This window comes from Filicampus tigris, chromosome 14, assembly GCF_054856515.1.
Source record: "Filicampus tigris isolate MCC_2025a chromosome 14, RoL_Ftig_1.0, whole genome shotgun sequence".
Classification (NCBI taxonomy): domain Eukaryota; kingdom Metazoa; phylum Chordata; class Actinopteri; order Syngnathiformes; family Syngnathidae; genus Filicampus; species Filicampus tigris.
Genome location: NC_141230.1, coordinates 22,338,099 through 22,354,678, shown reverse-complemented (window position 1 = coordinate 22,354,678; position 16,580 = coordinate 22,338,099). Strand labels below are relative to the sequence as shown.

Sequence of the window (16,580 nt, the reverse complement as noted above, 5' to 3'; positions counted from 1 at the left end):
TTTTTCATTTTCTCAAGTACATGTGCTAAATGGCAATATTTGGAGTTTAGGAGTTATGTTGTCAGTAGTTTATGGAATAAAACAAAAATGTTCATTTTACTCATGTGTTTATTTCCATAAATCAGAGAAACTAATGATTTTGCAGTGACCTCAGTTTAAAAAAAAAAAAAAGTCACTGTTAATCTTTATAATCCATCCGTCCAATTCTATTTACTTGTCTTCATTAACATGACCTGGAGTCAATCTCAGCTGACTTTTAGAGAGCTAAACTGAGAATGCCCTAAAACCGCTCGTCAGTCAGACACACCCGCGTTCACACCTACTGGACAGTATGGACAATTTAGATTCTTCAGTTAACCTATCGTGCGTGTTTTTGGAATCTGGGAAGGATTCAAACCCTTCAGAACAGTGAGGCAGACATGCTAGTCACAATATATACGGTATATGTAGGGGGGGGATCAAGAAAAACTGTCAATTATTCGTCATGTCAAATGGTCACTGATTATGTATGACAAAGATTATCTACATTTTGTAACAGAACGCAAAGCATGATTACATCATGCAATAAAACGTTCCATTTATCTCACAGTGCACACTTTTAATTTGAATGCTCTGCTGATCCATGAGCGCACATATTTTTAGAACAGATGACCCCTTCGGGACTCAGCACTGTGACCTGACATTAGCTAAATTCAACCGGCAACAACACAATTTGCCAGCCACTATTTTTAGACTGTTTGAAAAAGAACTGGAATGGGACTTCCCAGAATTAAAGTGGTTCTCAAATCGGGCGATGCAGAGACTTCCGGGGGTCCTGCTAGCAGGCTGCCTATCATGACATCGTCTAGTGACGCATTTCTGAACCCTGCAAACTCGAGTCACTGCTAGTATGTAAACGTCATTGAAAATGAAAGTTATACTCTAGGAACTGACGAGCACCGTACTTATTTTAATGCAGCGGACATCATCTCCTTACGATTTCAGGGTTGATTTCAGTTCAGGGTTATTCAACAGACGGTAGTTTTAGAACACTCACCCATTGTTCATGTTTAATGACAAGTAATAAATAGTGACTATTTCAGTGTCATTTTACACTTATGTCAACATTTTCTTGTCATTTTCTGGTTTTGCGATGCAGTGAGTTCAAATGAGCCTTTTAATTGCGTTATTTGAACTAACTTATAATAACCGATATAAAAATGATGAGCTTTAACCTGGAAATGAGAAAAAACACACCCAAAAAAGTCATTTGACCAAATTCACATAAAATTGAGCCGTCTGCTTTTGTGTTTGAACTCTTCGCATGGTGTTTATGTTTGACTGATGTTAGCCTTATGAGGGGTACTTGGAAACATTTCACCCGTGTAAGGGTTGGCTAGAGCCAGGAAGTTTAAAGCCCACAAGATGGCGGCTCTTGCTTTGTGTTTGACTGGAGGGGAGAAAGTGTTGTGGGAGTCGGTGTGAGTTGAATCTCATTCATCTTTGCAATGAATGACCTCCATTGATTCCGCCACATCAAACTCACTTTCTCCTCAGCCAGTCCCTCAGATGTCTCTTCCTCTGAATTTGTTCATGTGAAAGAAATGGGGCACACTCCTCCATAGATGAATTCAGACTATGAAACAAGCTAATAGTAGATATTAGGGATGAAAGGGCTCTTGGATAAAATATTAAGCAGTTAGTAATGCGGGCTTATAATGTTTTATCATCGTTAATAGTGTCGTTAGCGTCTCGGAGAGTAAACGACTCTGTCAGCGGCTCCTCTTTGTATGCTGCGTGTTGCAGTGTTGTCGCCCGCTCAATTTTCCAATTACTGCTTCGTACCGTAGATGGACATTCAAGCAGGAGGGTCGCGGATTTCAATCTCAGCTCAGGCCCTCCCATGTGGAATTTGGCTGTTGTCTCTTTTTACACCTTCCAAAAACCCGCCATTACGGCGATCAGTTAAGGGCGTACCCCGCTTCTCGCCCAAAGTCAGCTGGAAGTGAACTGTGTTGTTTTGAAGGTGCGTGGTGAATAAAATTTGATTGGATTAGATTGAATACCACTACCAAGTCTGTACAGAAAAACTTGTCCCGCTTGTCTTGGGACCCGGCATGCAGGGAAGTTCATTTCAGTTGCCACCATTTACAAGTTTGAAGGTGCAAAAAGTCCATCTTGCTGATCTCAGATTGGTTCTAGTCAAAACGATTCATATCTCAATAATGGCGATAATGTGATAGTTTTGGTCACGATAGTCGTAGTATGAAATGTTCATACCGTTTCATCTGTACAGTGGCTGAAACAGAATATCTTATCTGACGCTTCTGAATAAAACGGTGACTTGAGGAAAAAAAAAGCCCAGACCTATTTAGATTCCATGCTGATTATTTTCAACAGAGGCTAGCAAAAAAAAAAAAAAGGTCCCACATGGTTCGAGTCAAAGGATGAAGGCATCAGCTTGAGTCTTCCACAGCAACAAACACGAAGCCGCGGTATGAACTTCTTCATTCTCATATCGTCCGCTGATTGCCTGAGACCACCTGATAGCGTTATCGGCGTACGAGCTCCTGAAGACAAATGGCGCTGTAATGTCGTTTATCTACAGCACTCCGTTAATGTTGATCTTAGTGAAGTACGAAAGTGAGATAAAAACGCAGGTGACCAATGGGGTGCCGGCGTGCCCCGTCGTACTGATGTGCCGATAGAAGGGAAAAAAGACAAGATGAGAAAATTCATTTATCTGAAGATATGCATTGCATATCTCAAATGCAAATGTTGTGCCAATCAATAGGCAGCAGCCTAGCTTGCTGCTTTTTTTTTTTTTTTTATGATCGGCATGGTCATAAAGTTAAGTACGAGCTATTATCAAGAATAGCATAGTTTCTAGGATTTATGTTATTAACGAGCTCCTTTCAGTCTTTGGTCTCATCAGTGTCAAGGTTGTTTACGACTGTGGCAGAGTATGGCGGTCTGCGGCAGCGACACGGGGGTTCACAAGAAGCCATAAACCGGCCTCATTTAATAGCATCGCCTCGCTTTCCGAAGGGCGATTATCTCCAATCGGCACCATGGCTTTCGATCCAACTGATTTCCGGACGCAGTTGCGTAGCTCAACCGAGAAGGATCGATTCTTTTTTTTTTTTTCTCTCTTTTAATCTGGAGGATTGTTTGAATCACACCAGGTTGGATTTATACGTAGCACTTTTGTGCTCTAGGGCTACGTTTGATTTTTAAAGCGAGCAGATGGCCCTCGTTAGATAACAAGGGGAGAGCATGTCTATAAAATATGTAAGACAGTTACAGGACCTTTGCGAATGTAAATCTGTGGGTCAAATGAGTGATTGGATGAAAGAGATTCTTGCTCGTGGGCCGTGACTAGCATAGTGATTGGCTCATATCAATCCGTTTGGCTACTCGCTACGTTTACATGCACAAAAGGATCGGACGGGTGACTGACGTGCTCGGGGGTCTCCGTGTCACCAGACGTCTCTGCGAAATCGAGAAGCGAAAGTTTCCATGAACCGGGTTCGACGGACCCAAATGTGCGTATCTTCATGATGCGTTGCGCTTTACTTTAGTCTGTTAAGTTGTGTTGAAAATAATGCATCTACTTGCTTTATTGTCATATCAGCCAGCCGGTTTTTATGGAACTCATGCACATCAAGAAATTGCTCTACAACACTTTGAACCCGCATATCCTGCATATTAGCCGCTGCATATCTTCCATTTCAACACATGCGATGGAATGATTGAATCCATCATTTTGTCAACAACCTCTCGGCCGTCACACTTCAACAGCAGCAGGCAAGGCGCGAAAGCATCTGTGACAGCACTTCGGCTCTGCAGCCGATGACGGGTTCGCCCAACATGGCCGCCCCCTTACCTGAATGAATTAATTCCGTTAAACTCTCTTCAATTCCGTGCGGAATCCTTTCCCACAGTTTAAGAATTCCCCAAACGTTCATAGAATGCTGGGCAGACTGACAAATTTCTGCAATGTGTAACTTCTATTTGGGCACAGAACAGCTCGTTTACTATCACTTGTCACTTCCCACATTAATAGAACTTATCAAGTGTGTTTTGCTTGGAACGGTTGTTTCTGTTGAAAGATGGCTTTAGCGGCGCAGAGGCACGCTGTCAAGACAAATCATTGCTTTCTCTTTTCCCTCATGAGACACAAGTCATCGGGAGCTGCGGACGGGCTTTTTAACAGAGCACTTGTGTGAATCCACTTGTGGCAAAAACAGGGAAAATAAAAGCAATTATAGATTCGCCATTGAAGCATGTGACAGTGGGCACAGTGATTTGACTTTGAAGTTGCATGCAGTGAGAAAAACAAAGCGGCAAAACATGCTGCTGATGCTGGTCCCCACAAATGGAACAAATGTGAGCAAAAGAAAATTCGAGATCTTACCTTGAAGTCGCAAATGCAAGTCACCATGTTCCCAATTCGTAGGCACTCGGCGTCAAACTTGCACGTGTTGGTGTCGCACAAAAACAGGTCCGTGTCTCGGTCATCAAAACCTGGGAGGATCAAATTCAACGAGAAACAAGTGTTAAGGCAACTAAAAGCGTCATACCCGACTCGGGCTGTCTTTACAACGCGTGCTTCAAATGGCACAATTTCAATTTTGTCCAGCAACTAGGATATGCAAAATGGCGACGTTAAAAAGAAATCCAAATCTGATCCATGGAATGAACATTCCATCGCCTCTAAAATCCCCCAGAACAAATAGTCACGGAAAAGCCAAAGCACATAACCTATTTTGCTGCTCATGCTGATCTTCTTGCCAGTAATGTTCCATTTGTTGCATTTATTTAAGTTTTTAGAATAAGTGATGCTGTTTGAATAACTACGGTAATTTGGACATGCTGACTTGGAGAAGCTGTCGGAACTTCGGTCTGTACAAGCTTATTGGTAGATATTTTGATACATTTTTATTTTTTTTTTGTTGTTGATACTTTTATTAATGTGCAAATCGGAACGGGACATTCAAACCTCTAAATGTCAATCCAGCCAGAAGGGAAAAAAAGCAAGGCCTTAGAGACCTTCACTATGCAATTACGCATTTGAATCCAAATGTATGTATGCAAAATATCTCCTCATAGTTTTCAGATTAATACTTGTTTGATAATTTGTTTGCCTCCAACAAGGCTGACTCGGGGGCAGGTACGATGCGATTCACGCGGCCGCGGCCAATCTCCCCAGACTCCATCAAAGCCTCGCAAATCAAATCAAAGAGCAACGCCAGTCAGACTGAGCTTGAGGCTATTAGACTACCTGAACTGATTGCGCTCACCGAGCTTGCCTGCGTATGCAAGCGCTATTGTCAAAGCACAAAGTCATGCCTACAAGAGATATGATGCACTCGCTGCCTGCTTGCGGAATCTCATCAGAAAAGCTGTCATACAAAAAGCCATGTTGTAATTATTTATGCCTTTGTACTTCAAAAAACAAATCCATTATCTATATTCTCTGAGTTTGTTTGATGACTCTTTGCTTGATGATAACCAAAAGGGATTGCAGCTATCCTCTTGAGATGCCATGTAGTCCCTGTAGAAATAGATGAAACCATGTTTGTTTATGCTGCGCTTTTTGGGAGATATCACTGAAATAATTTTGCACTCTGCGCGTGTCGTCTTCGGGTTTCAATTAGATGACGAGACGGCGAGGTTTTATAAACAAGTTTGCCTGTTTTACAATGGATGAATGAACAAAAACATGTCGAGTTACAAAATATGTTGAGCACAGTTGAGAAATCGGAGTCTGTGTCATCTGGCGTTCCACTCGTATCTGAATGTGAATTTACAAGTGATGCAAATGAATTTTTCCTGTCAACATGCACGGCAATGTACTCAGAAATGCATTATTATCCTCTTGATTATTTCCCTACAAAAGTCCAAAAAATTCACTTGGCATATGCTGTAAACACATTTTTTAAACACACTGTCAACGTTAAAAAACACAAAAAAAACAAGAACAAATCATTTGCAGTTTGAACTACTGCATAGTATGCATGCAACATGGCACACTAAAATGGTGGCCAAGGATGCACTTTGACGAGAGTTGCCCCTTCCTCACTATATAACTAAAAACGTGAGCGCCTTCATTTGCATCATTGGTGATCCATATTATTACAACATGCAGTTATCTAGCTGGCGATGTGACAACCCCTTCGGATAGTCCGCTGACCGCTGGTCGCTCTGGAGTGCCTCATTGTAGGCCGTGAGTGTGCGCACCATAAGGAGAGAAAGGCAGTAGAGCCGTCAGGGAGGATTTTTCTTTCTTTATTTGATCAACTCCAACTCGACAGCCAGCGTGTGGACCAGGACTTCGGGGTGGCGAGGCGGCTTTAGAACACCTCATTGTTGCGGCATGGAAATGAATAAAATAAATAACGTAAATTGATGTTATGATACTTATGCTCATTGTTCTAGTTTGATATTCGAATAATATCCCCAAAATATTTACAGCAACATACAACCGAGCAATCTAAGGTTCATAATTGCAGCTGCTTGAAATCGGTACCCGGCTCACAGGAACCTTCATACGGGCCGTCTAACAAGTAATATGGTGATCTGCCATTTTTCTTTTTATAGATTTCTTTGCCCAATAGATATTAAGAGTCCTCTGTGCCTCCTTCTACTATACCCACGGCTCATACCACTTCAAAAAAACAAAAATTGAAAACCCTCCTACTCATGACAACCAAGCAGTCATAAACGCGCAGCAGGGTAGACCGATGGTGAAATCAACCTGCAATTTGCCAGGGCCGTAAATGACCATAAAGTGCGAGCTCTCTGAGCAAATATACAGTCGCTGAGTCAAGAGCGCAGACTTAAGAGGTGCTTGGAGTGTCTGGCTTCAGACAAAGCTCTCAGCTCATCAAGGACCAAAGGAGGAAATCTCAAAACGTAGACGGATGATGTCCACTATTAAGGGCCATCGTCTGGTTGGCTGCATGGAAATGAAACTTAATCTGTTACACAGTCAAGCTGTCAGCAGTAAAAAGCCAAAAACAAAAAAGTTCACATTTTAGCAGAGTTGGCAAAAGTACTCACACTTGCTTCTGTACTTTTGGAGAAGTGCTTGTGTAAAAAAAAAAAAAAAATAGTCTGGTAAAAGTAGAAGTACTGATTCAACATCTTTACAAATCTTTGCAATAATAATAATAATAGTTAGAAAAAGTAGATGCTTTGAAATGTTAATAGGTACATGTACGTAACGCTCATTAATTATGATGCCATTATTTCAAATTGTATAACACGACACAAGTCGCAGGCCCGCCACAGCCGTCTGCGACTTTGATGCTGACAGCCTGAGAGTTGCTCTTCCTACCGATCCATTTTTAACTAACCAGGCTTAGCCAACTGGGCTGTTTTAGCAGACAGAAGCGCTACCGTGGTTCTGTCATCACTTTGACCCGCAGTAGAATCTCACCTACAAATATTTCGACACAAGTAATTAACAGCTTGCTGCGATGCTCACTCTAAATGGAAGGAATAAAAATGGGTGAATGTCTGAAAAGGGAAACCAATTGATTGTTCATTATTGAGTGAAATGTCTTATTTTCTCTTGTGCAGCCTATTCATAATTATTCTCAAACCAAGCAGAAATATATTTGATCCAAATACTCAACTCAACTTTATCTATAGAGCTGTTTAAAACCACAGCTACAAAGTACATGCAAAGTGCTGCACATGAAGTAAAAATGTGACGTACAAAGGCAGTTGAAACAATAAATTCATAACACAAAATCAGAAAACACATTAAAACACAAAAGCGTCAAAAGCCAAAGAATAAAAATGTGTTGTAAGACAAATTTTCAAGACGGACAGATAGGAGTATTGCCTAATCATTGCATTCCACTGGCAATGCAAAATGCTCGATCCCTCTGAGGCTCCGCTTAGCCCTCCGTACCTCCACTAACATCAGGTCGGCTGACCTGAGGCACCGGGCAGGTACGTAGAGGTGGAGGAGCTAAGAGAGGTAAGGTGAGACCATTTCAAGATTTCAAGACAAATAAAAGAATCTTAGAATGTACGGGGAGCCTGGAAATACCATCCTTTCTTAAAATGAAACACAGGGGCATTCAAATACAATGAAAACAGTAGGGGGCCCAAAATTGAACCATGTGGAACACCATATGACAGTGGGACAGAGTCGGACTCAGAGAAACTGAGGCTAACACAAAAAGTCCTGCCTGCCAAACAGGATCCAAACCACTCTAGAGCGCTACCACTAGTGCCCACCCGGTGCTGCTATCAAGCCAACAGAATACTCTCCTCCATCGTATCAAATGCTGCAGTAAGGTCCAACAAAACAAGACACACATAGTCTCGCAGTAGGATACTGAATTACTAAAATATTCAATATCCGCCACCCTATAGTGTATTAATATTTATTTATTTATGTATTTTTTAATTTTTTTGTATAGTCTCTCTGTAACAGGGAGTTTCACCTGACATCCACGATCAGCAGGGGATGAAATACACTTTATTTTGGGCAGTTTTCTTTGGTGGCATGCCATGAGAATCTCCTCATGTAAAGCATGTATCGTGGCTAAATAAAGATTGCGCAACACTGGCCAATATTTTCATCTTCAGAAGGGCCCACAAAATCTATGAGGCTGTATTGTGCTATAAGCAAGCATCAGTCTGCAGTCTAGCGTTTAGTTATTGTACCTGTCAAAGGCTTTTGATGTTGTGCACAGCACGGCAGCCTGCTGCCGCCCAGGCCTTCCCCTTTACATGATTATACATCGCCTGGCAAGCGCATCCACTTCATAATCAAATGTGATTCATCAACGCAGCGAGGGAGCCACGACTGCCACGCACAGCGCACACGTCAAGAAGAACAAAATGTGCTCGGGCAATTGCGCTCGTTTCACCGCCATGTGTAAAAATTCTTGCTGGGGGAATATCGTGAGTAGGAAATGATGAAGCTACATTTTGGCGATGTCTAGTTCGTTCTCTGAATACACACATACTTTCTTGACTCCAAATTGGGGAAAACATGGATTGTATTTGCTGCAAACAGGTGTGTCGGATGCCGACATCCATGATGTGGACAAGTGCTGCGGAATATGCATGGATGCATTCGTGCAAGGGGCCAGCCTAGGGTGCACCCGCACTTGACCCACAACGTAACATGAGGGTTAAGCCAAATAGTTGGTGAAGGCGCTTTGTTTCATGACATGTAAGTGTTGTTGTTGTTAAAACGAATAGTGCACATTTTAAAATGCAGGCATCATATGAAAATACACGAGTCCCCCCACCGCTTCAATATCTCATATCAGTTTCTGCATGGACGCTGCCATAGAGTCAGCTTCATTCTTTCCTCGGGAGTCCAAAGAGGTGAGAGTAATTTGTAACGGGCAGAAAAACAACCCAAGAGGAGTCAGGTTGCGCGGTTTGTGTTTCAGCAGAATCCAGCAGGACACTGACGAATGCGAAGACAAAGAAATGTGAGCTACGCCAGTGGAGCGTGGAATCAACCATGACCTGACGGGAGCACCGACTGGTTGCTGTGTGAAGCTCGACGTGGCCTCTCTGCCTCTGATAGTCATCACTTTGCAGGGGAAAAACAAATAGAATCTTTCGAATAGTGAACAAAAATGGAATCCCTGTGATTATCATTACTTTTCCAGCAAATGAGTCACCTTTTTGGAGGACTCAACATATCCAAAATTTCACGTACTTACCCGTGCAAAGCTTATTCAGTTAGCGCCCTCTAAGAACCCGAAAGCAGTTTAATCAAATGTACGTGAACCGGAAGTCAGCCATTTTGGAAGCTGCCATGCCTGGTGAATTCCAGAGATCGCACTTTGCCAAACCCATTTATGGGGATGCAAGGATTCTGCCTAATACCAACGATATTATAATAATAGATGAGATAATAGACAGAAACGGGGGCAAAAAAAACCCTGCTTTTCAACCGCTCCACCGGAAAGGAGAAAAAAAAACATCGAAAATTTGGATGAAAACTACCGCAAGGCGGGAGGAGGTCGAAATATTTTGAGGATATGAGGCAATGCTCCTTATTTCATGGAGACGTCTACGAAAGATGAGGTCGCGTCATTGCGTGTAATAAATGAAGGATCTAGGATTCAAGCGTGATTCAATTAAAGTCAAATGCCGACAAATGTTACTCAAAACAACTTTGCAGATTCACGGACAAGGTCTGGGCTTTTGATGACATAGTTCGGATGTGTGCGGATGAGCGTTTGTACTGCAGACGCGTGGCATACAAATCTACATCCACATACGAAAGAGGCCCCCGGTCGGATTTGAAAAAAATCCCAACTGTATGGTTCACACTGGATGATTACAATATATATGTGTCGCACGTGGACAAAAAAAAAACGGAATTGAGTGTGAACATAGCCTAAATGTCCCAATACTTTTGTCAGTATTCTTGTGTTGTTCTTGCTCCGTTATCCAAGTGAGCACAGCCTGACTTCCAGTATTGAAACGTACTCTCAGTCCAAATGAGTTTGTTACTTACTTTGTGCATACTGTGCATGCGGCTTAAAAACGCATTTCCAATTGGCAGAGTTGTAAAGTTTTATGCTTTCATTTGTCAGGTACAAGCAACTCCAGTGGCGACACAAATGAGACGATTGGTGGTGAGTAGTTGGCTTGCTTGTGCAACAGCAGGTGTCCGTTTTAAGCAGCACTTAAACAAGAGCCAAATCATTGTTGTCCGTTCTTTTTGAATGAGCTACCGGTTGCTGTGTCACGAGGCGGCCAAATCGGCACTCTCGCTCGTCCCGCCCTGCCGCCACGGGAGGATGTTACCGTAAGCTGAATAATTCAAGAAAACAAGCCGACGACCATCAAATATGCAAACGCCCATGTTTATATGGCAACGATTAAGACGGCAAGAGAAGCACTTACTAGTCTAAAAGAGAGCGCTTGTCAGCCAAATGCGTCTTTCCCCGACCTACCTGGAATTTCACAGGCCCCTTTTCAGCATTGCGCTGATGAATTATTAAGTGGCGTAAATTAATCATGAAAGCCCAACAAGCACCGAGGCGAGGCATCATCCTTTTCTGACCCCTCTGCTACGTTTCACTTTTTTTTTTTCTTCCCCCTAATAACGCGGCAACAGGCTTTTCATATCGTCACCGTCCAATGACATGTCCATTGTGGAACGCATACTCGGCACATTTGGTGCATGCCCCTTTTGGTGATGTCACTGGCTAAGGCCGACAATGTCAAGTTGGATGCGCTAAAGCGATCATGTCCAAGCGGGTGGGGTGAGAAATCCTTCTGAAGAATTTTTCTGTTTCATTCCAACACATAAATCCTTCTATTGGTGCCCTGTGAAAGCTTGTCTTTAATATTATATCCAGTCATATGTGCCCTATGATTGGCTGGCGATATTGAAAGCAGGTATGTGATCATGTCTTTTGGAAATTTGCCCATTTTGAGGTGGTGGCCCTGTTTTATGCAAGTGAGCCGGTGCTTATTCCGCCTTTATATGTGATTGTTTTTTTTTTTTTTAATTGACTCATTGGGCTCTATTTCTGTAGCCGGCGCAAAAAGAGGTCAAATTGTGTGCACGGGTGGAGTTTTCTTTCTTTTGGTATTTTCACAGACAGGCGCAGGTAGAAATAGGCGATTGCGCCGTCGTGGGAGTGAACACAGCCGACTAGCTTCCCAGCCGATGGAAGCGGCTCCCTTCATTCCCTTTAAATTCGGGGCAGGAGAGGCGCACGCAAGTCTTTGATATGCGGAAGGACAAATATGGACTCGCTGGAGTCCACGCAGAAGATTGACGAGCGCAAAGTGCGTTTATAAGGAGCTGCAAGCAGACCTCCACAGGTGGATGATGTAAAGACTCCCTTTATTCCGTTATTCCGAGACATCGTTAAATAAAGAAGAAAATGGTAGATACTGTATCATTAATATACCGCGTCTTTATCTAAAGCAGTAGACCAGTGAGAAGTCTCAAAGCCGCTTGCTCTGCACATATAATTATTAGACATACATGACACATCTCTTCTTCAAACAAGCAACAAGTTTTCATGTTTTTGCCGGTGCTCGCCACACTCATTAGCATTGATTGTAGCAGCAGAAGGCAGCTGTTTTGCGAGAGGCCTCTAATGAATCCATGCGCTAAATGACCAGCGCCGTGCAGTGGTCCACAGTTAATGACCAGCTTGTGCACATATTGGAGCATTTTGCTGCAAGAGTCAGACAACATCTCGGGAGTTGGAACCAAAAGGAGAGCAGGATCCAGTATAATTGCACTTGGAAAGCCTACAGTCCGAAAAGTACCGCGCGGCCATTTTGCCCTTGCTCCGAGCCAGATTTTGACCAAAAAGACGGACAGATTCAAACAACCAACAGGAATATTTACAAGACGCAATGTTTCTGCTGCCAAGTGGAATCAATTACCGGGTGCTGGAAACTAGCGCCATCGCCATCAAATATGATCAGAGTCCATTATTCTAACAATGATTGAATTGCTTATTCCATCGATTAATAGAATAACCTAATCCAAATGTGGTTTGCTTTGTTGCAAAATCTTTCCTTCTGATTGTTTATTAACTGATCATTGTTGAATGATTGCACAAAACGAAATAAACAATAATCGAGCACAAAAGGTGGTTTTGGAACCCGAGTGCAATTGGATATTGATTAATGTGAAGGGGCTACTAGTTGGATGTACGCTTCAAGTGATTCATGTAAATAGTGACTCGTTGATCATTGCTTTGCAAAGTAAAAGCAGATGTTTGCAAATAACTTTCACGGAGGACGGCAAAGATGTGAGCGTTTACTGGATTTGGACAATATGAAGCGAAACAATGCTCTTAAAACTCATTCACTGCCAAAGAGACATTTACTTGTCCGTTCACAGTCCAGCCATTCGATCCCAGGAACTTATTTCTACTTTTTTCCACATTTTTTCAAACGTTAAAGGTCAAAGAGGGTCTGAAAATGTCTGGCAGCGAATCAGTTAACGGTTCATCGACTTGCGTAGAGAGTATGACACTCCGTCCCTGTTCACCTGGCCACGTCCAGACTGGAAATGAAAGCCACCACTGGCTAATTTGACCATCTCCACCCCATTCCTGAGTCCAGCGCACATAACAATTCAATTGTATTTTCACTGGTGGAGGCAGCACTTCAACAACAACTTTACAACTTGGCCAATGCCAAAGTGGCATCAAAGTTTGCTGATAGCTTTGAGGGTTTGGTTTAATTAGAATTCAAATTCACGGCACCATTCATGATGCAGCACAATCCATGTGATTCATTTTTGGAATGAAATTCTAATTCCACTCGATGCCAGGGAGCGAGCGAGCGAGCGAGCGAGCGTGCGCGCGCTTTGTTCCCCGCGTATGCACTTAAGCCTCCGCAAGGCGTGTCGGATAAAAGCTTTTGTCTAAATGCACACGAGAGTGTGAACGCAAGTGTGCATTTGGGCAGGATGTGCACCATTATCATTAGCGCTGATCACAATCTGAGGAACAAGAATGCGTGTGGTGATGAGGACAAGCCGCGTGAGGAAGGCAACTTTGTTGAAGAAAAATGAAGACGTGATGAAAATGAACTGCCCGACGGTTTCCCACATCGGCCATTTGATCTCCCAGCATCCTCACTTTCCAGATCCAATTACAAGCTTTTGCACTCGCATGCGCAGGCAGCCCTCATGCACCGGGATGACAATCAGTCCACGGGGGAGAAGCAAATGCTCCGATTCGGGCTGCAAGTCATCCCGTCATATTGACGCGCGCCACTTACGAGCTATAATATCAATAGTGGCGTGGCGTGTAATTGGCCTGGGGCTATTTTAAGGCTCCGGACGGGCAACGGGGGAAATATACGAGCGGCTGCGCGCTGCACAATATGACTGTCCAAGCACAGTGCAATAGGGCTACACTAACGATGCTCATGGGTGAATGTGACCCGCTGTTAATTTGTTGCTTTCGTACAGGAAAAAAAAATGCTCTTGGGTGAGTCCGACCTCTCATGCTAATTTGTTACTATAATAGCTACGCTAAAAATATTCAGGGGTCAATGTGGCCCACTGCCTGGTCATTCTTGTATACAGCAAATATGTTTATGGGTCAATGTGACCCAGTCACTTTGTTTCTTCATTTGTACAACAAAAATGTTAAAAGTGACCTGCTGAAATCAGTTACTTGAATACACCAAAAATGCTCATGGGTTAATGCGACCCACTGCCAGTTAATTCTTTTGTACAGCACAATTGCCAACGGGTCAATGTGGCCCGGTTAATTTGTTTCTTTTGCACAGCAAAAAATGTCATGGGTCAGTGTGACCCACTGGCATTTCTTTTGTACAGCAAAAATACCTATGGGTCAATTTGACCCAGTTAATTTGTTTTGCACAACAAGAATGTTGTCATGGGTCAGAGTGACATGCTGCTAATGGGTTATACTTTAATACGGTCAAGACAAAATGCTCACGGGTCATTTTGACCCGCTGTTAGTTTGTTTCTGTCATGCTCAAAGTGTTTCTTTGATGGGCTACGCCACAAACGCTCATGGGTCTACATGACCCGCGTTTATGTATTTGTTTTCCATACACCCAAAATGTTCATGCTGTGACCGTCCATAAAAACATCAGAAGATCTCAGAAGTCACCTCACCAAGACATTTTCCGGGTCAACTTGACCCATTACGAAAACAGCAGGGTTAAATGAAGCCTAATGCCACAACTGGAGATGGCCATTGACATCCAGTACATCCCGAACTAAAGCACGCGCCACCCCGAGCATCAGTGGGCACCCAAAGCCTGGAGCAACGCATGCACCCCTCGCCCTTCTTTCTGTTTCTGTGGCCAACTTGTTTCATGTATGCAGCGGTGCTCACCCGAGCAGTTCCAGCCGGTGGGCGTCTGGCAGTCGCTGAGGGAAGACGGGAAGGCGCGCAGTTGCTCCACGGGCAAAGTGGCGAGGAAGGAGAGCAGCGTGATCCGGAGCCAGCCTCCGGTGGCGCCGCTCCAGCGACGCGGCCGCCCGGGCTCCGCCGTCGCCGTCGCAGTCGCCGCCGCGGGACGAAGCATCGCCGCCCGCCTCACTGGCTGCTGCTGCTGCTGCTGCTGCCGCTGCCGCTGCTGCCGCTGCCGCTGCCGCTGCCGCTGCCGCTGCTGCCGCTGCCGCTCCGGCGGCGGCGGCACCGAGAGACGCGCGCCGACGACAGCGACTCCGATCCCGGCTGCTTCCGCGGGGCGCTCACACGCCGACTGCGGAGCATTTTCCAAACGACACCGCGCGCCCCATGTAAGAGCCCCCCTTTTTTTTTTTTTTTTTTTTTTTTTTTGCCCTGAGATCAACCACCTGCGAACGGGTGAAGGCACCGGGCGGAGGTTCGGTTCAGGGTGGCAAAGTTATCCGAGGAAGGGTGATGATGCTCGCCGGTAAGGAGGGCAGGGAAGAGATGGCTGCACGGGGAGAGAGATCCCACAAAAAAAGAGGACAATTGTACAAGTGACGCGGATGTAGCAAGAATCCCAACCCAGTAATATAATAATACCAATAACAACAATAAAATCCACGGGTGGAAGAAGCACGCCGCTGTCCTGCGTGGATGGTGGCTGCGTTCTGAGTTTGGCGGCTCAATGCATCGCTCTCTCTCTCTCTCTCTCTCTCTCTCTCTCTCTCTCTCTCTCTTTCTCTCCGATGATCACGTGGATCGAGTGTGTGTTGGGGGGGTCGTGTGTGTGTGCGATAACAGCAATTTCGCCACTTAAAATGGAAAGTTATGAAAGTTTGAGTGAGAGACGATTCTAAAAAAAACAACAACAAAAAAACACCCATGGCTTTCTGGTTTTCATGTTGGTTACACCATGCCAGAAAATGCTATTTTTTTCCCAGAAAGTGTCTTGGTGAACATGTATCTACAGTATTGTAGGGGTCCAAAACCAAGAAAAAAAAAGTTGCACACCTGGAACGTTCAGAGCATTGCTCATTTCTCTAACCCACGCTATGCCCCAAAACTCACCGATTTTGTCAAGGGTGTGTATCCTGGTAAACATTCAAGCATTTCCCCCAAAAATACTCACTCGATCGCACCCCTTGGAAAGTTGAGAAATGTGCTCAATTTGTCACCCATAGACAGAACTGCGACTTCCATGTTGGTCGACAAAAGGTTTGGGCCAGCAAGGTTAACTCCTTTGTTTTTTTTGTTGTCGACTGAAAACATTTGGTTTTCCAATCAAAAGACAAATCTCAGACACAAGTTGAGAATTGCAGCTTTTGTTTCACTCTCAGCCACTCGTAGTTGCTACTTTTCCATTTCAAAGGCTTGCCAGACTTTGCAGCTGATTCCTCATGGCAGATTCACCCAGCAAAAAAGATGCTTTTGTTGTATCTCGTCTCGAGCGACCGCCAACTGCCTTGAGGGGAAAGATCACTGAAATATCATCAAGCTAAACTTTTGTTGAAAAGAAGCGTGAAACATGCATGTTTCCACCGTGACTTGAGGGATTTTTTTTTTATTGTAGACTTGACCTTCAATAACTTTGACAAAAGTTTGAGTTGTTTGCGAACCAAACCAAAAACAGCAAAGGAACATCTTCCCCACTTTTCTTTTCATTTCTTTTGCATTTCATTGTGACGT

General features: G+C 43.9%; 1 protein-coding gene across 1 annotated transcript in view; it reads right to left on the bottom strand.

Annotated features, from left to right (window-relative positions):
• LOC147136866 (tomoregulin-2-like) overlaps positions 1-15,582 on the bottom strand; it is an 87,712-nt gene extending 72,130 nt beyond the window's left edge. Inside the window, exons 1-2 of the mRNA XM_086051408.1 lie at positions 14,832-15,582; positions 4,397-4,506 (exon numbers count right to left, since the gene is read on the bottom strand). Of these exons, the coding sequence (XP_085907534.1) occupies positions 4,397-4,506; positions 14,832-15,024 (303 nt within the window). The 5' untranslated portion in view covers positions 15,025-15,582. The remainder of the gene's footprint in view (positions 1-4,396; positions 4,507-14,831) is intronic.
• Positions 15,583-16,580: the final 998 nt, after the last annotated feature.